The 25,055-nt window shown below is 39.6% G+C and overlaps 1 protein-coding gene across 1 annotated transcript; it reads right to left on the reverse strand.

Moving 5' to 3' along the window:
* Window positions 1-315: 315 nt before the first annotated feature.
* USP50 (ubiquitin specific peptidase 50) lies at window positions 316-24,440 on the reverse strand. The gene is made up of 6 exons (XM_046654806.1): window positions 24,013-24,440; window positions 23,555-23,750; window positions 21,725-21,934; window positions 20,317-20,459; window positions 17,480-17,612; window positions 316-542 (listed from the first exon to the last, which is right to left on the reverse strand). Exons 1-6 carry the CDS (start codon window positions 24,240-24,242, stop codon window positions 351-353), a joined length of 1,104 nt encoding a protein of 367 aa, XP_046510762.1. The 5' UTR covers window positions 24,243-24,440; the 3' UTR covers window positions 316-350.
* Between the last annotated feature and the right edge of the window lie 615 nt (window positions 24,441-25,055).

Below are 25,055 nucleotides of genomic sequence, written 5' to 3' on the forward strand. Positions count from 1 at the left end.
CTCCATGAAGTTATCTTTGGAAAATGGTTTCTTGGATATATATGATTATGAAATATTTTATGATAAAAATCCACCCTAATAAACATTAAATTTTGAAGCCTGAACTCAATACATAACCTGCAGTGCTTTGAAGGCCCCATCCATTAGCAGTGCGGCATTTTCGTGCTGCCTTTTTCAATGGACCAGGACCCATCTTCTTTACTACAGACTTATAAAAAGATTGCATAATATTCCAGAAAGACTTAAAAATGGCAGTGATACAAGTAAGTTGCACGAGTTTAATGACAAAGCAAAACTTCAGTACCAGTTTCTGATTGCTTGTTTTGCAATTTTCAGGAAACACCATTTTTCTAGCTCTTGCATTTTTGTGTGGGTATAGAAAAGGGCTGGCAGCTATAGAACAGGAGATATGCTGTAGCGGTTTGAACTGAAGTATCTGGAATCTCACTGACTCGTGTGTCATCAAAGCTGTACCAGGCGTGGGTCACTGAGTTCTTGCAGAAAGCTGTGTAGTGGCCGCCATCCAGATCACCAAAGTGGTTCTAGGGGAGGAAGGAATTTCAGACTTAGTATTCACATGCTATTGAAACAAAAAAGGTAAAGCCAAAAAATATTTTTCCTTATTAATTGTCTCTAATAATTAAAAGGAAATGATAATTTTGTTAAATCATACATATCACCTGATTGCTATATTGCTTTTCATTTCATTGAACTGCTTATATATTGTGCCCATTGACTATCTAACAGAATCTGTGAATGAAATAGGATAGTATTTAGTAGTATCTAGTATTTATCAGTTAATACTTACCGAACATTAACTGTACATAGACTACTAAACTTTAAAGGAAATTTTAAAATAAGTAAAAAGATAATCATCTTTCCTAAATGAGCTTATAGTTTAATTTTGAAGATAGATAGGCTAAGATAGATCTGAAAAAAGGCATTTAACATTGGAACAAGACATCTAAACAACTGCATATTGCTACTACACAATTTAAGCAGGTTGTGCAGCAACGGCTCCCTCAGTCACCTAGAGTCCAAGAGGAACCCATTCCATTCTCTTTTTCCTGCATCTTTGCTAACCCTGTAAAGGAATGTTTGAACAGACACTGGAGAACCTCACTTCTCAGAAGGTGGCATGTTGAAGAGCAAGGGTCAACAAACCATTTGCCCATGGGCCAGATCCAGCCCACTGCCTGTCTTTGTATGGCCTGTGAGTTAAGAATACATTTTATATTTTTATATGGTTGAAAAAAATTAAATGAATAATATTTTGTGATGTGAAAATTATGCGAAATGCAAATTTCAGTATCTTTAAATAAAGTTTCATGGGAACACAGCCATGCTTGTTCGTTTATGTGTTTCAGTGGCTACTTTCACACTACAACAGTAAAGTTAAATAGTTGCAGTAGAGACCATATGGCCTGTAAAGCCTAAAATATTTACTCTCTGGACTTTTACAGAATAAGTTTGCTGACCCCTGGTGTAGAGGGAAGAAAATGGATTTTTATGGTCAATTCTGACTGTCAGTTCAGCTCTAATACTACCCAGTGACCTTAAGGAAATTATTTCACCTTTCTGAGCTTTAATTCCTCCATCTATGAAAATGGGGTAATAAGACCTGTCTTGTATTATACAGCTATTATCAGGTATCTCTTACATTATAGAGCTAGCACATAGGAATTAACTTATTAAATGTTCCCTTAGCTTTATCTTCCACACCTTTCTCCTTACATTTTAGAGAAATATCCCAGAGCTGACAGGTAAAGATCCAGGCTCTGGTCCTGGTCCTGGTCCTTGCCATGTGATTTTAAGCTGACATGCTCCAGCTTTCTTCTCTATAAAATGGTACCCATAATCGTGTGATGTTATGTGATTGAGAAAAACAACATCTGGTGGGTATGTAGTGCCCAGAAGATGAAGCAAGCTTCTGAAGTGATTGGACCACAGCTGGAGTATTAACGTTCAGTTGTGATGACAATGTAAAAACAAGATACAGAAGAGGGTGAAGCATCTTCTTAGACTTCCATTTCCAACACTTAACAGCTAGGCTTAGTTACAAAACTGTAAGAAATGCTGGATTAAACATGGTAAGCGCCCTTTGGAATATACTTTAAAGACTGTGTAGTTAGAGTAAGCCCCAGGGGCCAAAACTGAGGCAATAAGAGTCGCATGATGTGTGGTTGATGCCGTGACTGCCCAAAGACAGTTCCTGGTCTAACCAGGGTGCTTAGGTTTTAAAGGTCACACAAGGACAGGAGGTAAAGTCTTAGGTCCCTGCAAGGTGAGGAGTTGGATTGAGATCCACACACATGCCAGGACTCTGAAAGAGACTCGCTCTCAATTAAAGGATAAACTAGTGGGGATAATCCATCCTTTAGTGCTTGTCTTAGCTTAGGCTCTGGGTGCAGAGACTAAAAGTCATTCCTGGGAATTTGTTACTGCAGACCCGCCTTCTCATTGGTTTGGGATTCAAATTTACACTACCTATGTGGTCTCAGAATCTTGTGAGTTTAATGTAAGAAGTATTTTGGGGGCGTTTTGCAGATGGAAAGAGTTCCTTTCTGGATTGATGCACCTTAATTAGGCACAGGATACCCACATATAAAACCCCCATGATGTTGAGCTCAAAACTACAGAACAAACAAGGAAATGGTTCACCATAAGTAAGGGTCAGAAGGCAATAAATAGCAAGGTTAAACCCCCAAGGACTTTAGATAATGGAATTATCAGATAGAGACTGCAAAGTATACTTAAAATTGTAGACACTTAAGAAGGAAACTAATTTTAAAAAACTAGAACTTCTAGAAATGAAAAATATAATAACTTGAAATTAAAAATTTAGTGTAGAGAGGCCAGCCCTGTGGCCAAGTGGTTAAAGTTCCACGCACTCTGCTTCAATGGCTCAGGTTCGTGGGTTCGGATCCTGGGCACAGACCTACTCCACTCATAAACCATGCTGTGGAGGCACCCCCACGTACAAAATAGAGGAAGATTGGAGCAGATGTTAGCTCAGGGACAATCTTCCTCACCAAAAAAAAATGTAGTGTAGAGATTAAATAGTACATAGAATTGAAGAGAAAAAGAATAAACTAAAAATGAATTTGAGGAAATCACCCTGAATGCAGTAGTGATGGAAAATTGAATGAGAAGATGCAGTATATGCCTAGCAGACATTCTAGAAAAGGGGACTAGACAGTAGAGGAGCAAGACAATATTAAAAGTGATAGTGACTGAAAAATGAAAGACACGGATCTGCAAATTTAGGAAATACAACAAACCAAGGATAAGTTAAAATAATACAGAAGATCGACAAAAGCAAAGAGAAAAATTTTTTAAGTAACCAGAAAGAAAAGATTGCCCAGGAAAGACTGATAACATGATGGTAGAACTTCTCCATGGCAGCCACAGAAACCAGAAATAAAATAGCTTCAAAATGATGAAAAATAATTGTTAATCTAGAATTTGGTTTCTAGTTAAATTACTCAAGAATCAAAGTGAACTAAAGACTTCTTCAGTCAGAGATTGGGAGACTAGGATAACAGACCCTCACTGACAAGTCTACTGAAATATATCCCTCATGAATAAATGAATAGAGATGGAAGAAATGATATAATATAGCAAAAAAATTGGGAAAGAGCCTGGTAAATCTAACCCAACATGAACTGTATAAAATCATGATAAATGTCTACTTTGGAGGCACAGTAGTCTCCCCTTATTTGCAGTCTCGCTTTCTTCAGTTTCACTTACCTCCAGTCAACAGTGTCCAAAAATATTAAGTGGAAAATTCCAAAAATAAACAATTCATAAGTCTTAAATTGCACACCATTCTGCATAGTGTGATGATATCCCCCACTGTGCTACCCAGGACACGAATCGTCCCTTTGTCCAGTGTATGCAGGCTGTATACACCACCTGCCCATTAGTCACTTAGAAGCCGTCTCGGTTATCAGATCGACTGTGGAGTTACTGCAGTGCTTGTGTTCAAGTCAACCTTATTTTACTTAATAACAGCCCCAAAGCTCAAGGGCAGTGATGCTGGCAATTCGGACATTCCAACAAGAAGTTGTAAAGTGCTTCCCTTAGGTGGAAAAGTGAAAGTTCTCAACTTAATAAGGAAAGAAAAAAATCGCATGCTGAAGTTGCTAAGATCTATGGTAACTTTTATTACAGTATACTGTTCTAATTGTTCTATTATTAATTGTTAATCTCTTACTGTGCCTAATTTATAAATTAAGCTTTATCACAGGTGTGTAATGTATAGGAAAAACCTAGTGCATATAGGGTTCAGCACTAGCCGCAGTTTCAGGCATCCACGGGGGGTCTTGCAGTGTACCCATGCAGCTAAGGGGAGACCACTGTAGATATAAAAAAGTTAAAACTAGAATGCAAGAGAGCAATAGTAGTAGTTCGATCATCAGAACAATGTTCTAAGATCCTTCCATTTTTTGAGAGAAAAGGACAGGGATCTTAATCAACTTTAGGTTTTAAGTCAAGTATGGCAGCTGAAGTTTTAAGGCTAATTGGAAAAGAATCTAAATAATATGTATAACCTCCAAAGCTGTAGAGGGAAAATAAAGAAAACTATCAATTTAGTACTAGACAAGAAAAAGGGGGGAGATGACTAGAGAAATCAGATTAAGGACACAAGATGACAACAGAAACAAATGCAAGTTTATTATTTGTTCAAATATAAGGAAATATGCTAAACTTAGAGATTGACAGGTTGGATTTTTAAAATTCAGTTCTATGCTTTACACTATTTAACATTCAGAAATCAGAAAGGTTAAATTTAAAGGGATGGAAAAAAGATAGAGTAGGTAGATACTACAAAAAGAAAGCTGGAATAGCTACATAAATATCAGTTAAGATGGACTTAAAGACAAAAAGCATTATAAATGATACAAAGAGTCACTTTATAATGAAAAAAGGTTTAAGACACCAAAAGATTATAATTCTAAACAATGCACCTAATAAAATAGATTTATTAAAAAAAATTGACAACTCTGGGGCTGGCTCTGTGGCCGAGTGGTGAAGTTCGAGTGCTCCGCTTTGGTGGCCCAGGGTTTTGCCAGTTCGAAGCCTGGGCGCAGACATGGCACCACTCATTAGGCCACGCTGAGGCGGCGTCCCACATGCCACAACTGGAAGGACCCACAACTAAAAATACACAACTATGTACCGGGGGACTTTGGGGAGGAAAAAAAATAAAATCTTTTAAAACAAAAAAATTTACAACTCTGAGGAAATTTTGATTAGTATACCATCATAATGGTATATATTTATTATATACTATAAGATATATATATATTTATATCTAAGATAATAAAGAATGACCAAGTTATATTTAGCTCAGCAATGCAAGGGTAGTAAAATTAGAAAATCTATAAATGGAATTGACAATATTAACAAATTTAAAAGGGTTCACAGGCGCCATCTCATCTCAGTTACTGTGGGAAAAAAGATTTAATAAAATTCAGCACCTTTGCAAACATGCACAAAAACTGTTAGCAAACCACAGTAAAAGGAAGTATCCAAAACCTGATAAAGTGTAGGTATTAAAAACTTACAGCGTGTCATTCTTGATTATTCTCTTTAAAATGGAGGGAAAAAAAGACTCCAACACATTTCTTTCAACTATCAATTAATCAAACAGACAAAAAATATTAGTATAGAGGTAGCTTTGAACAACCCAAGCTAAGTTCCATGACATAAAGAACATAGCTCCTATAAATAGAAACACACAAGTCTCAACAAATGTAAAAGGATGTTTCATACAGATTATAATCTTTAAACACAAATACAATAAAATTAGCAGTCAATACAAAAAGATATGCCTCCAAAATTCTCATACTTTTGGAAATTAAAAAAAAACATAAATTATTATAGTGAATAGTAAGTCATAATGTAAATTATAAAAACAAATAAACAGTAATGAAAATGCTATATCAAAACATAGGATGCTATATCTGAGACTGTCTTTAAAATAGTATGGTGCAGGGAGGGGAGTATTACAGATGAGTTGATCGCACATCTATAAAGCTGGGTGATGGATGCATGAGGTTCATTATACTGTCCTCTCTATTTTGTATATGTTTGAAACATTCCATAATCAAAAAGGTGGTAGGCAGTGAAAGTGGTATCTAGAGAGACATTTGTAGTTTTAAATGCTTACATTTGAAAGAACAGACTGAATGCTAATGAAGTAAGCACCCAATTTAAAATATTAAAACATAAGAGAATAAACCCAAAGTAGAAGGAAAGAGATAGTAAAATAAGAATAACTAACAAAGCAGAAAAGAAAGATGTAATAAGGAAGATTAAAAAGGCAAAACTTGGTCCTTTGAAAAAACTTAAATAATATGGACATTAATAAAAAGATTGATCAAGACAAAAAGAGACAAGGCAATGATAAGTCAATACAACTAGAAATGAAGAAAGCTGTTATAGCTACAGATCCAGCAGAAATTTAAAAACATTTTTTGATACCCTGAAAAACTTATGCCAACAAACTGAAAACTTCAATGAACTACACAAATATCCAGAAAATTATAACTTAAAACAACTGACGGAAGAAGAAAATACAAAGCCTGAATAGACCTACAAACGTTAAAGAAATTACATCACTAGTTAAAAATCTTCCCTCAAAGGGAACAGCAGGCCCAGATGGGTTTACAATTGAGTTCTATCAATCCTTCAAGAAACTTTTCTTTACAGACTTACACAAACTTCTGTAGTGAAGAAGAGGAAGAAAAGCTCCTCTAACTCATGAGGTCAGGATAACCTTGATACCCAACCTAGACAAAGACAGTGTGAGGAGGGAAAGCACACATCACTCACATTCAAGAGGATAGATGCAAAAATCTTAAAATGTATTAAACCAAATCCAGCAAAATATATCTAAGATAATAAATAATGACCAAATTGTACTTATCCGGCAATCCAAAGGTAGTAAAATTAGAAAACCTATAAATGTAATTGACCATATTAACAGATTAAAAGGGTTCAGGGGAGCCATAGCATTTCAATTATTGTGGGGGAAAAAGACAATAAAATTCAACACCTTTACAGACACGCACAAAAACGGTTAGCAAAGCCAGAATAGAAGAAAGTATCCAAAACCTGATAAAGTGTAGCTTCTAAAAACTTACAGCAAGTATCAGTCTGGATTATTTCCTTTAAAATCAAGAAACAAAGGATATTCACTCAAGATGGTGATGTAGGAGGACCCTGGACTCACCTCCTCCCAGGGACACCCTGAGAAATCAACAAGGCTTGAATCCATGAGCCACACAAGGCTATAATGATCTGAGAAGGGGCTCTTAGGGGCTCACACCCTTGGATTTACCTGGCCCAGGGCTCAGTGGAGAGGCAGCCAATTGAAAGGCACCCAGACTTTATGTGAATGAGGCTCACTTGCTAATCTTAAAGCATGGGCCCAAGGGGCAGGCATCTAATTTAGCATACATCTAGGGACCAGCTGGCTGGCAGGCACTATCTTCAAATTCTCTCTGCCTTGCTCTAGCCAATGGAAGCCATCTTTCTTTCTTTTTCTTTCTCCTGGCAGGTGCTGTCTATACTCTCCCTCTGCCTCATTCCAGCAGTGGGTGCCCATCTTCATGGTCTCCCCAAGACACACTCCAGAGTGCCATTATGTCCTGGAGGAGAGCTTTCACATACAACTGGTGGCCTAGTTTTTCTGGATGCCACCCAGGAGATGCCCCTTGCTCACCTGGCTCTGGCAGCCAGAGGGGCTTGTGTTCTTGTATCCCACAGGATTGTAACAATAAGAGAGACAGGTCTTGGCAGACTACCACTCCCAGGGAACTGCACAGACAGCAGACTGAAACATACCTTTCTGTGAAAGAGGCCTATTTGCTTGTCTAAGAGCTTTGGTCTGAGGAGCAAGCTTAGGTTTGGCTCACAACAAGGAACCAACAGAGGTGCCCTCAGGGACATAGGTTGGTGAATGCCATCTTTCTGCTCTCCCTCTGCCTTGCTCCAGCTCACCAGTATCTTCCAGAATGTAGCTTATACATTTGTCTGGAGCCCCAATTTTTGTGACTGTTCTCCAGGGTCAGCTCCAGATCACTTGGCTATGGTGGCCAGGAGGGCTTATTCTTCCAGTCCCACAGGACTGTACATATTTACATACCTTCAAAGCTGCTGCCTGGACGCTTGGCATCCAATCAGCCTGAATCCAGGTGCTGACTGACATCCCCACTTTGGGGCACTGACAGGTCTTGGCACACCCTCAACTTCTGGGAGCCATTAAAAATAAAACAGGCTGCTTGAGGAATCACAAAGATTTTAAGGACAACCAAGAACCAGAGCAGAGTTGACAACAAGGTTCATCTCCTACATGAGGCCACTCCTTCAAGACTGCACAAAGTGGCTGTTTCACTTAATGCATAAAAAGCAATACAGAGAGTCAAGGAAAATGAGGAAACAAAGGAATATGTTCCAAATGAAAGAACAACATGAAACCTCAGGAAAAAAACCTTAACAAAACAGAGATAAGTAATTCACCTGATAAAGAGTTCAAAGTAACAGTCATAAAGACGCTCATCAATCTTGGAAGAATTCATGAACACAACGAAAATGTCAACAAAGAGATAGAAAATATAAGGAAGTACCAAAGTCACAGAGCTGAAGAATACAGTAATTCAACTGAAAAATACACTAGAGGAATTCAACAGCAGACTAGATGAAGCAGAAGAAAGGTTCAGTGAAGTCGAAGACAGGACAGTGGAACTCACCCAATCAGAGCAGCAAAAAGAAAACAATGGAAAAAAGTGAAGTCAGCTTAAGGGACTTATGGAACAACATCAAGTGGACTAATTAACATTTGCATTAAAAGGGTCCTAGAAGGACAAGAGAGAGAGAAAGTGGCAGAAAACTTATTTGAAGAAATAATGGCTGAAAACTTCCCTAACTTGGGGAACAAAAATGACATCCAGATTCAGGAAGCTCAGAGAGTTCCACATGAGATAAATGCAAAGACACCCACACCAAGACACATTATAATTAAAATGTCAAAAGTTAAAGACAAGGAGATAACCTTAAAAGCAGCAAGGGAAAAACAACTTGTTAATGTACAAGGGAACCTCAATAAGATTATCGGTAGGTTTTTCAGCAGAAATTTTGCAGGCCAGAAGGGAGTGGCACAATATATTCAACACATACTGGAGGTTCTAGCCAGAGCAGTAAGACAAGAAAAAGAAATATGACACACAATAATTGGAAAGAAAAAAACAAAACTGACATTTGCAAAGGAGAAATAGACAAATTATTAGAAATAATGAGAGTTTAACAAGGTGGCTGGAAATGGTAAAACAAAAAATCATTTCTATGTACCAGCCATAAATAGTTAATTTTTTAACATGATATTTACAATAGGCACAAAAATAACAAAGTACTTAGGAATAACTATAAGGAAAGATGTACAAGACCTCTGTGGAGGAAATTATAAAACTTTATTGACTGATAATAAAGAAAGCCCTAGATAGGGCTGGCCCAGTGGCACAGCAGTTAAGTTCACACATTCTGCTTCAGCAGCCCAGGGTTCACCAGTTCAGATCCTGGGTGCAGACATGGCACTGCTTGGCAAGCCATGCTGTGGCAGGCGTCCCACATATAAAGTAGAGGAAGATGGGCATGGAGGTTAGCTCAGGGCCAGTCTTCCTCAGCAAAAAGAGGGGGATTGGCAGCAGATGTTAGCTCAGGGCTAATCTTCCTCAAAAAAAAAAAAAAAGAAAGAAAGAAGAAAGCCCTACATAAATGGAGAGATGTTCTATTGTTCATGGACTGGAAACTAAATTCTCTCTCAATAGTCAATGTAATGAAAATATCATAGACTTTCTTTTTTTTATTAAGGAAACTGACAAGAGCCATGAATAGTCAAAATATTCTTGAACAAAATGAGAAAGAAGTTGTGACGGCAATGGTTTAGGGGAAGGGTGGTGGTGGTTCTTGTTCTACCAGATATCAAGATTTATTTTAGAGTTATAGTAATCAAGACAGTGTGAAATTAGCTCAAGTGTAAAACAACTGACCAATAGACACATGGCCTAGAAAAGAAGGTAGCACTGTGAATTACTGGGGAAAAGAGGGTGCTAGGACATTTGGTTATTTATATGGAAAAACACCACATTTTCATAAAAAGTGCAAAACAAAAAATTTAAAACTTTTAGAAGACACAGGAAAATATCTTTGTAACTGCGGATTGGAAAGGATTTCTTAAAAGAGACACAGAAAAGAACTAACTAGAAAAGATTGATATTGATGTTTCCACTAAATTAAGATGAAAAATTCTGTTCATCAGAAGTTACTATAAGACATAACAACCAAACGCAGTTTGTGAATTTTGAATAGATTCTGGTCTTTGAAAGAAATCCAGCTATATAGAAAAACATCAGAGTAATTGGGGACATTTGAAAATGGATTTACGAATAAAAGTGATAGAATTTTTAATTTTCTTACATTATAATACTGGTATCGTGTGTATGTGGGAGAAAGTGGTTAAGAGCTGCATGCTGATTTATTTATGGATGAAATATCATGATATATGCAATGAACATTTAAATATTTTAGCATAAATTTAGAGAGAGAGGAGAGGGAAAATATATTGAAATGTATACACTGGCAAAATATTAATTGTTGGATCTAGGTAAAGTATATCTCAATGTTCTGAATACAGTTCTTTCAGATTTTATGAATGCTTGCAAATTTTTATTTTAAAAACTTTGGAGAAAGCACATGAAAAGATTCTCGAGATCATTAGCCTAGGGAAATGCAACTGAAAAGCACTAGATACCACTGCACACTCAGTTGTATGGTTCAAATAAAAAGACAATAACAACTGTTAGGGAGGATATGGGAAACCTTATACATTGCTGGTGGGAATGTAAAATGGTACAGCCATTTTGGAAAACAGTTTGACAGTTCCTCAAAACGTTAAAATAAAGTTACCATATGACCCAGTAATTTCACTCCTAGGTATATACCCAAGAGAAATAACAACATGTCCACACAAAACCTGTACACAAATGTTCATGGCAGCATTATTGATAATAGCCGACAAGGAAAAACAGCCCCCATGTCCATCAGTGGATGAGGAGATCATGAATGTGGTCTATCCATACAGTGGACATCATTCAGCAATAAACACGGATGAAGAACAGGTACTGCTAACAACATGGATGGACCTTGAAAACATGCTGAGTAAAAGGCAGTATTCACAAAAAGTCACATGTTATGTGATTCCACTTCTATGAAATGTCAAGAATAGCCAAACCCACAGACACAGGGAGTAGATCAGTGGCTGCCAGGAGCTGAGGGGAGCAGGAACGGGTCGTGGGGTTTTTTTGGAGGATGATGACAATGTTCTACAGCTAGATCACTGATGATTGCATAACTCGGAATACACTAAAAACTACTGAACTGCACACACCTACGGGTGAACTTTATGATTCCTGCATTATCTCAGTAACTTATTTTAAGTTGGAAAACAAAAATATAGTGTACAACAAACCAAAACTGAGAGAAGTTATTTGCAACATATATAACTTACAAAGAAACCGTGTCTAGAACATTTAAAGAACTCCCTTGAATGAATAAGAAAAAGAGAAATAACCCTTTTTAAAATGTTCAAAAGAGGGGCCGGCCCCGTGATCGAGTGGTTAAGTTCGTGCACTCCTCTTTGGCGGCCCAGGGTTTCACTAGTTGGGACCCTGGGCGTGGACATGGCACTGCTTGTCAGGCCACACTGAGGTGGCGTCCCACATGCCACAACTAGAAGGACCCACAACTAAAATATACAAGTATGTACCAGGGGGCTTTGGCGAGAAAAAGGAAATATAAAATCTTTACAAGAAAATGTTCAAAAGACAAATTTTCATAGAATAGGAAAGACTAATAGCAAAGAAATATGTTAAGATGCTCAAGGAAATGCAAAATCTAAGAACAAAATGAGATGTAATTTCATACCTACTATTTTTAGCCAAAAAAAAAAAATCAAGTAGAAAATCAATGTTGTTTGCTATGTTAATAGATTAAAGGAGAGATTTAGGTCAGTTGTCCTCAAAATGTGGTCTGATGGTAACTGGTAGGAATGCATATTGGTATAACCAATTTGAAAACCATTAACATTACCTAGAAAGTTAAAAATTCACATACTCTATGATCCAGGTGATTCCACCCCTAAGTATACACACTAGACAAACTCTCACACATATATATGCAATCATATCCAAGTGATGTTGTTCATAATAGCAAAAATCTGGAAACAACCAAATGTCCATCAATAAAACAATCGATAAACTATGGTACATTCACACATATCATACACTAGTGAAATTATAGCTTCATACAAAAATGTGGGTGAATCTTAATACAGCGAAAAAAGCATCTTGCCAAATTCTAAAGAGTATAATGCATTTTTATTAAGCTCAAACACAAGGAAGCAAAACAATATATTGTTTAGAGATATATGTAATAAAATGATGTCAACAGTCAAGAGAATAGTAAGTGTCAAATTCAGGATAGTGTAGCCTCAAGGGGATAAGGCCAAGGATAGAGGGAAGGAACAAAGAGACAGGCACAATTGTACTGATGATGTTTCAGTTCCTAAGTTGGGTGGTGATTTCACAGGTATTCATTTATTATGTTTCAAGATATCCATATATCTGATATATATTCTTTCATATTTATCAAATATCACATAATGACATTTAAAATAAAAATAAAATAAGAGGATAGAAAAAGAACAAACAACATCATCCAAAAGAAAGCTGGCATGGTTTTATCAGTGTCCCGACTAGACAGACATTAAGTGAAAAGTTATGATTCAGGATGAAAGATTCCTCTATCATGATAAAAGGAACAATTCACTGGAAAGAGAGAAAACTGCACCCATAGCTTCAAATTATCTAAATAAAAAATTATGATTACTGGAAAAATTGGACAAAATCACAATCTTTTAACACATGTATTTCAGTCATTAATCTTGAAAAAGCAAATAAAACTTATCAAGAGTATATAATATTTAAAGCTTTTATTTTTCCTTTTTTCTCCCCAAAGCACCCTGATACACAGTTGTATATATTTTTAGTTGTGGGTCCTTCTAGTTGTGGCATGTGGGACGCCGCCTCAGCATGGCTTGATGAGTGGTGCCACGTCCATGCCCAGAATCCGAAACGGTGAAACCCTGGGCCGCCGAAGCAGAGTGCAAGAACTTAACCACTTGGCCACCAGGCTGGCCTCAAGAGCATATTTAAACAACACAATTGACAAATTATATTTAACGGACACATGGAACCCTAAACCTAATTTAAAAATTTTTTGGGGGCCAGCCCCATGGCATAGTGATTAAGTTCTCGTGCTCTGCTTTGGTGGCCCGGGGTTTGCCTGTTTGGATCCTGGGCACAGACCTATGCACCACTCGTCAAGCCATGCTGAGGCAGCGTCCCACATAGAAGAACCAGAGGGACTACAACTAGGATATACAACAATGTACTGGGGCTTTGGGGAGAAAAAAGATTTTTTTTTAAGCACACATAAAACTAGGTCATGAGTGAGTGTCAACACATACCCAGAATGGATAACATTTGGACCATATTTTCTGATGAGTGCAATTAAGTTACAACTCAGTAACAAAAAAACAACTATAAAAAAACCATGTTTGGAATTTTTTAAATGCACCTCTACATAACGAGTGCATGAAAACACAATAAATTCAAAGAAAGTAGTAGAAGAAAGGAAGAAAGGCCAGAAATTAATGAAATAGAACGCAAATAAATAATAGAATCAACAAAACCACAAGCTGGTTCTTTCAGATGACTCATAAAATAGATAAACCTTTGGCAAGATTGATCAAGAAAAGAGAGATTAGACACAGATAATATTAAGAATGAGCAAAAGGAGAACTGAGAAAACAACAGAGATGTTAAAATACCGAGAGCATAACGTGAGCAATTTTATGCCAAAAACTTGAAAATGTAAAAATAGGCAATTTTAAATATAATTTTTAAAACTGTGTTAAGGTAAAACAGAGCTTTTTATAGGATAACGTAGGTGAATGTCTTCATGATCTTTGGGAAGAGTAATTTGTGATATTTTCACACCACACAATGGAATACCAGACAACAACGAGAATGGCAAACTACAATGCCTGCAACAATGTGGATGAATGTTACATAATTCTGAGTGAAAGGAGCCAGACACAAAAGACTACACACTGTATAATTGTACTTCTATAAAGCACAGAGACTGGCAAAACCCATCCTTTCAGCAGTTGATGGTTTCTCGGACTGGAAGGGGCCCCGGTGTGGTCAGGGTGCTGGTGAGAGTCTGCCTGAGCTGTATCCTGGTCACATGGGCGTGTCCACTTTTTGAAAATTCACTGAGTTTTGCACTCATGGTTTGCATTTTTCTATATGCATGTTTTTCCTCAATAAAAAGTTTATTTTTTAAAAAATGAAGAAATAGAATTCCTTAATAAACCTATAATAGGTAAAGCAAATTGAGCCAGTATTTAAAAATCTACCCACCAAGAACAAAAATTCCAGGCTCAGATGGTTTTTCTGTTTAATTCTACCAGACTTTCAGGAAACAAGTTATTTTTATTTTATATAAGCTGTGCCAGAGAACAGAAAAGAATGGCCAACTCATTTTATGAGGCAAGAATAAGGGTGATCCCCAGAACAAAAACAGCAAAGGGCAGTATGAGAAAGAACGTTACAGGTTAGTTTCTCAATTGTGAAAATAGATATTGCAAATACGTAGAAACATTTTTAGGCAAAAAAAAAAAAGTAAGTAGAAAATCAATGTTGTTTGCTATGTTAATAGATATGTTAATAGATTAAAGGAGAGATTTAGGTCAGTTGTCCTCAAAATGTGGGAAATGTGGGAAAACACACACACACATACATATATATATACAAAGTTTATGTGCTGGCACATGGCAACACATTCTACAAAAAAGCAAAATATTGGAAAGAAGCTAACTGCCCAGCAGTAGGAGAAATGATAGATAAATAGATACAAGGGACTACTAAAAGCAGTTAAAATGAATGTACTAAAACTAATGTGTCAACAAGGTTTATATCATAAAAACAACACTGAGGGAAAAAATTACAGAAGAGTATGCACAGTATGGTACCAGATAAATGAAACATGCAAAACACTAGCACATAGCATGTATCGACACACACACGTGTGATAAAAGCATGAGAGCGCATGGGACTAATACGCCAAATTCAGGCTAGTGGCCCCAACAGGGAATGGAGAGGGTGGGCTTGTCAAAGATCCCAGGGGGCTCGACTTCATCTACCATATTTTATTCGTAACATCAGCAGAGGGTAGCGAGAACACAGTATATTCCGTTTTCTGTGCCTGAAATATTTCATAATTTTAAAAACAGTCTTTCTAGAAGCCGATCATTCGAGGAGGGTTGAAGGAGGCAAATATCATTAGCATATGATTGCTATTTTCAAATATCTGAAGGGACATCATGTATGAGAAAAAAAAGATGTGTCCTGTTTTGCTAACGTGTATGTACAAGCATTTGTTAGCTATAAAGCCACATACATATTACTATCACTCCTTCAGAGGACAGAATTAAGGCAAATGGCAACCATTACAAGGGGGAAGGTCCATTTGGGCCCAACACAGAGAGACGCGCTGACAGGCAGAGGCAGCCTAATGCCTGGAGCCGGCCTGCCTGCCTGCCCTCAGATCTCGGCTCTGCCCTTTGTATTTGTAGGCGGTATGACTGGGGCCAACTATTCAACCTCTTTGCGCCTGTTCCCCAATCTGTAAAATGGGGATAATAATAAGGCCTCCTCACACGGCTATGGAGGGATTAAGTGATTATCTGCAAAGTGCTTAGGACAGTGCCTGGTACACAGCCAGCAGTGTCTGTAAAATAAATCAAACAAACCTGGCTGATTTGTGAGCTCTTCAAGGGCTCCTGCAGAGGCTGGATAAATCTCCATCAAGGACGGGGGGAAGGTACCCTCCCCTCTGGTCCAGATGAGTACTTCTCAGGCTGCCGTATGCATTCCATCACACGGGGATCTGGCTAAAGTGCACGTTCCACGTCAGAAAGTCCGGGGTGAGCCTGAGATTCTGTATTTCTAGCAAGCAGAATCGATGCTACAGGGCTCCTGGGGTCTACACCCGGAGTAGCAGGGCTCCAGATGACCTTTCCCCATGGCCAGACATCATGGTTTCAAAGATGCTTAGTTCTTATTTCCAATCAATCATCAATTTTCAGTAAATTCTAAATATATTTCTCTTTCAAAACCAACTTTTGGCCCCTCAATTAACTAATAATAATTCAAACACTAAAAGGATTGAGAATTAAGAGGAGGCTTGGGGTGATTCTTTTTATACCAATGTGTGTCTTTTCATAATGTAACTAATTACCATATAATTTTTTATAAATTCAGCTTTTTGTCTTTGGGTTTTCTTAAAGCAGAAACACTTATAATGAGAAATTAAAACAGTAAAATATAGGGGAGGCAGTTCCTGTGTCATTTTAGAATTCACATTAGAGTCTATAATTGATACGACAGAGAAGAGGATGTCACTCTAGATTCCCAGATGGGCGAGCAAGCGAAGGGAAACCACATTTGAGGACAGGGTAAATTAGAAAGAAGGAGAATGCCAAGGTTTGAAGGGAAAAGAACAAACAAAGAATGATCATTTTTTCAAAGTTTGAAGATGTGGTTCTGAGAGATGCTTAAGAGGAAAGCCAGTCGGATTAACACTTCCTATTAATTGAACAATAAACTGAATAGGCAGATTAGACCTCAGTGCACTGGAGGACACTGGTGAATCCTCCTGGGCTCTGGGGCAGCCCCACCCATCCGATATGGACACAACGGGACCCCAGGGTTCAAGCTGAAACCTGCGCGTGCTCTGAAGCAGGTGTTTCACACACTGATCCAGAACAGCAACCCGGAGAATGGCTTGGTGCTTGGGGATGACTGATGTGGGAAGTTCTGGATGACTTGGTCTGAATCAGACTTCATGCTTTCTTTCCTTCAGAGAATCCTCATTGACTATAGCTGACTCAGAGCCGGAGGGACCCCTTAAGTGTCCTTAGGACAGCGAGTCCGTGACTATAATGTACCTCATGTGTGGGGGGCTTTGGCCATAGGGTGGCCAGTGATTATTCACTATAAAGCTATTGGAACCAACTTCTGCTGCCCCCAGAGCACAATTCACAAATTTCCCCAGATCTGAAATAGCCACTGAGTGGAGGAAAGTGAGGGGACAGTGAACAGGACATTTTATTCCTTCCCTGCCCTACTGTTCTGGGTCAGAGCAGGGAGCGCCAGCCTCCGTATTTTGTTTTCAAAAGGAGAGTACAGGAGAAGTCAGGGAAGGGTGGAAAGAGTAGGCATTCAAGCAGATAATTCTACAATTTTCTTTAAATTTGTATTATTTTAAATAGTTTTAGTATTTTACTCACCACCACTGCACAGAGGTTATATTTAGAATGTTTCCGAAAAATCGGACAAATGTAAGGAGTGAGGTCCAGGTTAGTGAGTGGGTAATGAATGTTTGTTCTCAGCTTCCTTTTCATTGTACCCAGAATGTCAAACCTGGAGAGAGAATGAAGGTATGGAATATGAAGTCAGTTTGTGAACTGCGCATGAAGGAAGTCCATGCACCTGTTAAATCCCAAGTAGAGTTAAAAGTAATTTCTTCTTATTTTTAAAGACTGGCACCTGAGCTAACATCTGTTGCCAATCTTTTTTTTTCTTTTTCTTCTTCTCCCCAAAGCCCCTCAGTGCATAGTTGCATATTTTAGTTGTGGGTCCTTCTAGTTGTGGCATGTGGGATGCTGCCTCAGCATGGCCTGACGAACGGTGCCATGTCCGCACCCAGGATCTGAATTGGTGAAACCCTGGGCTGCCGAAGCAGAGCGCATGAACCCAACCACTGGGCCACGGGGCTGGCGCCTAAAAGTAATTTCTTGGGAAGATTATTTGGTGCAGACTTGTACATAATTTTCTTTTTCTTATCTTCATATATTTAGAATCTCCACATCCACAAGCCTCATCAAAACTGAGACTGGAGTGGGCCAGGAGCTTGAGTCAGGAGTGAGACAGTGTCAATCAAGTGGGAGGAAAAGAAAGGGATGCAGCCCGGCTTGGCGTGGGGGGAGCAGAACTCCGTACTCCCATCGATAACTTCCTAAAGAGTTCATCTGGCTGATGCTGTTCACTCTAACCCAGCTGCCTCAGCTCTTCCTTCTCTTGATTCCAGCACATACTGTCTTAGCAGCGTCCTGTTTTCCAGCTCTGAGGTTTTAATATATCTTTAATAAGACAAAATGTTGTGAAAATCTTGTCACATTCTCTATTTGTTATATGGATCAGCAGTTCCCAAATCTCAGCTCATATCAGAATCACACTAAAGCTTTCTAGAAAAGAAATTATGTTCATTTTGGGAAAATGTCTGATTTAGGTTTGGGGCAGGGAAACTACTGGATGAGCCTGAGATATTCCTGTGCCAGAAAGCAAGAAATCTTGTTTTCAAAAACTAATAAAATACCATAGGACCCAGCAATCCCATGCCCAGGTACCATCTCAAAAGAAATAAAGGCTTGGGCCCAGCCTTGTGGCCAGGGGGTTACGTTTGTGCACTCTGCTTTGGCAGCCCAGGGTCTCACTGGTTTGAATCTTGAGCCCAGACCTAGCACTGCTCATCAGGCCATGCTGAGGCAGCGTCCCACATGGCACAACCAGAAGGACATACAACTATGTACTGGGGGGTACTTTGAGGAGAAGGAAAAAAAAGGATTGGCAAAAGATGTTAGCTCAGGTGCCAACCTTAAAAAAAAAAAGACTCGTATCCACATAAAAGCCTCTGTACTAATGTTTATAGCAGCTGTATTCATATCTGCCCCAAACTGAAAACAACCCAAATGTTCATCAGCTGGTGAAGGGATAAACAGTTGTGGTACATTCATAAAGGGAACACTATACAGCAATGAAAAGGAAGGAACCACTGCTACACGCTACCATGAGGATTAAGCTCAGAAACATCATGCTAAGTGAAGAAGCCAAACTCAGAAGGCTACATATGATATAACATTGGACATTCTGGAAAAGGCAAAAGTATAAGAATGGACATCAGAAATTTCTAGGATCAGAGGGTAGGTGAGGGGATTGATTATAAAGGAGCAAGAGGAAATTTTTTGAGGTGATGAAAATAGTCTATTTGTTGGCTGTGATGGTTACATGACTGTGTATATTTGTTAAAATTCATAGAACCATACACCTAAAAAGGATGAATTTTATACATGTAATTATACTTTAATAAACCTAAACTAATTAATGGGGTCACAGGAGCTGGCTCGAATGGGCTCCCACTGGCCAATTTTGAACAATTTGAGCATCAAGAAAAATGATGATAGTAGTAGATATTAAACATTGAGTTTAAAAATATCCATGAGTCCAGAGTGATAACAATTACAGAGGGGAAATGGTGAGATCTTACAGTTACTACCTTAACCAAAGGGGTCAAACCTCGCATCACCAATAGCGGGACAAACTTTTATGATGTGCCTCCCGATGTCACATGATGACAAGTACATAACATCACCCGTGCTGGATTCATGCTGAAAAAAGGTTCAGCCCGAATCTAACCATGGGGAAACAATTAGATAAATCCAGAATGGGGGACACAATCTAAACTCCACCTCAGACCTGTGGAATCAGAATTGCCAAGGGTGAGGCCAGGGAATTTATTTTTTAAAACCTCTCCAGGGTGAGTGTCAAATGTCCATCAACAGATGAATAGACAAAATATGATACACATACAATGGAATATTATTCAGCCATAAAAGGGAATGAACTTCTGGTACACATCACAACGTGGATGAACCTTGAAAACATGCTAAGTGAAATAGGCCAGCAAAAAGGACAACTATTGTATGATTCCACTTGCATGAAGTACCTGGAATACACAAATTTACAGACACAGAAAGTAGATTAGAGGTTACCAGAGGCTGGGGGAGGATGAACGGGGAGTTACTGTTGAACAGTTACAGAGTTTCTGTTTGGGGTGATGAAAAAGTTTTGGAAATAGTGATGATTGTTGCACAGGATTGTGAATGTAATTAATGCCAATGCATTATATTCTTAAAATGGTTAAAATAGCAAATTTTGTGTTATATATATTTTACCGCAAATTTAAAAAAATTAACATATCAAATACCACTGAAGTGCATGGTATGTAAATTATATCTTGATAACATTGTTCAAAAAACTCTGCTCATAAAAATGACAAAATCCATACCTTTTTAAGTGAAAGATAACTGTTTTTGGTGCTTTGGAAATACTGGCCCTCACAGCTGTTTCTTGCTTGGTTTCACAAAAGGAGCAGTGAATTCGGTTGTTCCAGGTCAGTGTGTCTTGTTGAAAAAAACACTGGAGACAGTCCTGTTGAGGAAGAAAGGATTTGGTGACAAATTGGATCACCGGCCCCTGGGGTCTCTGGTTCTATGAGAACCTTGGAAGAGCTGTGGAAATGTAATCCTCGGTGCTTTTCTTAAAGTCAGCAAGTCCAGGAGACAGACAGCAGTGTCACAGCTGCAGCCTGGGTGGGCGCAAAATCTACCTGGCGAAGGAGCGCTGCTTTCTCATTTAGTTACCGAAATGGATCCAAGTGCCCATCTCACTTCTAATCCCAGAATCAGCCTTTTAACGTTTCTGGTTCATTTCAGAATAACATTGACTGTACTGTTTCCACTAACCAAGTAGGCAGCTGTCTTACGTTATTCATCTCATCCCAAAAGTGATCTGATGGTTGAAAGAGCGCCATCTCTCAGTGTTTGGGGGTGGCCCGTGATAAAGGCCGAAGAAGAGAGGATTAGACCCCGCACCCAGAGGAGACCTGCTCCGTGTAGCCGGGACCCCGCTCTGCAAACCATTAACCTCAAGAGGGAGATAAGCACAGATTCTGTGTTCGGCAGACATGCCAGCACCTCATTTAGAGTCTCTGGAATTCCTTCGCAGCCACCGTTAGCAGTTTGATCTGAGAAGTGGTAGAATTCTACTCTCCAATTCTGGGATGTGAGAACGTTTAGCAATAGATGTGGTTTCATAATTTAGGAAGAAAAATAGAACCGTGTACTATTCTGTGAGGAAACTTACTGCTCCCCGCCTCCCAACTGTTCCCTGTATTCTACTGCCGACCTCCCCACCCCCGTTCACAGGTGAACTTTCGGTATTAGGGTGAAGAAAATTCCAGAGGTAAACGAAGGCACTAGATTCCATTCTATCTTCCCAACACATTTCACAGCTTTTGTCCAAAATACAAGAGCTCTAGACTAAGAATCTTTTATATCTACTTCCCAGTCTGGACCTACAGACCTCTGAGGTGAGGAAAGGCCATACAATTTTTGCCAAAAAGTATAAATTCCCTCTATGCACCAAGCCATCCGAATAGACTGAGTACATCCTGCCAATTTCTCGATTTTACCACAAGGCTGTTTTATTGAGAACTTGTAGAAATACGACTGAATTCACGGGAAATTTGGGCTGTGTGTCGCTTTTCTATAAAACGTTGTCACCAGGGGCTTCCGACTTTTTTAAAGTTCTAAAGCAGCCGTCCTCATACTAGAATGTGTAGGAAACAGCCCTGAGAAAATCCAGGGCTGGGGTGGAGCAAGACGAAGGAAGCAGGGAGAAGGAAGGGTCCGCACCTGAAGCGAGCACTGGGCCTCGGATGGAATGGGGAGGGACAGGACGGTGAAGACTTCGTTCTTGTAGGTGCAGTTCTCACACGTCAAGCAGGTGATGCTGTAACTGAGCTGCCCTTCAAACAGCCGCGTGATGATGGAGGTCTCGTTGGCAATCGCCTTCCTGCAGCACCTGGGAACAGATCCTTTCTCACATGATCTTCTTCGGTGGTACTGGAGCAAGGAACAAATTTGCCCCAAATCAACGATTGATTACCGAACAATTTTTAAATTTTTTCCGCTTCTCAGTTGTTTCTATCGGAATGACACATTGCTACCAGAAAACACTTAATTTGGGATTCAGACAATAGAGTAAGATCTTCTTAAGAGTACATACTATGTATGATTTCTGATAACTCAGTTATTTTCCTCCTTAAGTGAAGCTCAGAAATGATGACACCCTAACCCTGTTAAAACCCATGTCCACGGCCCCAGGCCATGGGTATGATAATGTGATAGAGGGTCCCAGAGCCAGTTTTTCTTGGGAAGAGGGTAGGAAGCTATCAAACTAGCTTTCAGTCATGCAAACTGATCTAGAGGTAGAATAAAGGAATTGGATCTCTCCCGAGCCCCTTCAGGTTATGTCCCCTAGCCTCTTCTCCTTTCATTGTTAGTTAGGATCGCTTCTACAAAAGAGCAAATCTTCAGTTTCTACGGCAGCCCGATTTAACCAGCCGGGTGGCCTGATCTGAATCGGGCTCACACTCGGGAACAGCACTTCCAGGAGCACACCCCGACTTCCAGTGATTTCACAGCCTCCAGAGAATATACTAACACCTTGAAGACGCAGCCACTCCACGGCAGCTCTGATCTGGAGCCGTGCACGCTGCTCCTCTCTGGCTTGTTTCTGTCATCACACCCTGGGGCCGAGGTCTCCCACCCCGCCAGTGAGCTCACGCCCCCAAGTCCAAGTCTGGGTTTGGGAACCAGAATGCTATTTACTTCAGATTGCCTACAGATGAGGACTAAGTGATTTTTACTCACCACCACCCACCCCTCCGCCTAAAAAAAGTGCTGCCACGATTATTTCATTATTAGTAAAAATGAAAACTGAGGATTGCAGATGAGAACGACTAATGGCTGCAGTTTGTGATCTTTGTATATCTCCTGGATGTTAGATTCGAGGCGAGCTAACGTCAGCGCATAAAGACCCTGCATAAAGTCAAGGACACGTCTGGGGAGAGTGGGGGTCTCAAATCACGGCTGATGGCAGTGAGTCTTGTAAATGAGGCAAAACCCTTCGTAACTGGTGCTGTCATGTTTTATTAAATGTCTGTCCTAAGCCAATGAAGAACTCAGGCAAGGCAGGTTTGGATGAAGAGGAAACTTTGCAGTATAGAGATCTGTCCTTTCATCTAATACCAAGCTTGATATTTTCTTGGGTTTGTAGTTACCGAGAACATTTAATTTAAGTTGTAAAGTTCCATATGTTACATCTCATGAGGAATATATTTTTATTAAAAACATGATTGCCACTTAAAAAAAAAAGTCCATGCAGCGGTTATCTGCAAAGGGAACTGGATTAGTGGCTTCCACACCTGCTGATCACTGAAAATACCAACTAAGACAGCGCCAGACATTGGTGAAGAGCTTCCCGGGTGATTCTGATGACCAGCTAAGTTTGGTAAATACGGACCTATGCAAATACTAACTTGAGTGTTCCCCATGGTGCCCCTGGCACCTGTGCTTGGCACAGTGTAGGCCATATTGATGGAAGAAATGAAAGAATGGAAAATGACAATTGCTGATAGGGTTGAAAGTCTACCCTATTTCAAGGCCATTAGTTCTACTTACCTTTTTCAGAGCTTCATGAAGTTCATTCAGGACATAAATCAAGAATTCCTGAGCATCTTGTTGTGTCTTTTTCATGAATGCTGGGTAGAGGTTGCCAAGAGCTGACCGAAATATTTCTGGTGACACACAGTCTGAGTCACCAAGCCACATGTCTGTCATCACGTAGGCAAAAGCCGTGGCAACCTCACTGCAGTCCCTTGGAAGAAGGAAGGGGAATTTTTCTGGCTGATCAATAAAACGACGGCCCCTAAAAGCTCAAGGGCGTAGCATCAGACCCCAAACGAAGCTTCATTCATCTCTTGGTTGACCTTCCCACTTTACTCACCCTAGAAATGGTACCTGGGGTGCTGCAGACTCTGCGGACTTGTGGGGCCCTTAGCAGGGCTCCTCCCCTAACCTCGCCTTGGGGGAGCGCGGGTGGGAGCTGGGCTGCAGGGAGCGCGCGTGCGTGGTCTTACTTTTGAAGAGCGGTAATGTACTTTCCAGAGAGAAAGTATTCCACCAGCGGCGAGATGCTGCAGAGACACTGTAGGATGGCGTTCATGTAGCACGTGTTGCCGAGGTTCCGCAGGCCGGTCACGCCCTGGAAGTGGGACTGGTTCTCACCCGCCTCATTCCCTGGAGGGGTGTCATAGGGATCCGTGCACTCTGCGCTGTGTTGGTGCCACGTGGAAAGAAAGGAAAGCATTTTGAGGGTATCAAAATATGTACAAATGGCAATCAGGCGCTCTCAACCTCATGTCACAAAGAAGAGTTCTTAACGAGACTTCCCTCCAGTACACTCCCTTCCAAGGACAGAAGCGTTCGAACTTGGGAGTCTAAAACGGCATCACTGAGTCGGGAGCTCTTTGAACCCCACCTGCAGCCAAATGAGCAGAGATCAAAGGGTCTTCCTAAAACCAAAGCAGGAAGACGGAAAATGTCGGCCTTTCAGAGTCCCTAGAATTGATGGCTAAAAATGCAAGCTTTCCCTGTAAATACCAAAGTATTTATTTTTGGCTGGACACATAATTTAATTATTATTACTGGTAATAATAATAATAATAGTAGATAGTAGTTAATAACAATAGCTGTCATGTGTTGAGCCTGGCACCTCTGTTAAATACTCAACATACATTGCCCCATTTAATTCTTTCAACAATTCTCTGGGGTAAGTACACTTATTTTTGAATCCTGTTTTACAGATGAGATGTCATGTTTAAGTGGTTTAGTCATCTGCCCACGGTAATATACTAAGGGATGTGCAGTGGCATGTAAAGAGAAGGACTATTTATCTACCTACCTACCTACCTACCATCCGTCTGTAGAGAGTTATTGGGGTTTATATAGCATATATTGAGTGTCTATGTGTGCGTGTATACCCATACATATATAAGGCACATATACATATTGAGAGCAAATGTGCACACATATCAGGAGCATATATACATATATTACGAGCACATATATATGTGTGTATACATACATAGAGAGATGGAGCGTAGACTTTGTAAAACATAGA

The sequence above is a fragment of the Equus quagga genome, chromosome 2 (assembly GCF_021613505.1).
Source record: "Equus quagga isolate Etosha38 chromosome 2, UCLA_HA_Equagga_1.0, whole genome shotgun sequence".
Lineage (NCBI taxonomy): Eukaryota > Metazoa > Chordata > Mammalia > Perissodactyla > Equidae > Equus > Equus quagga.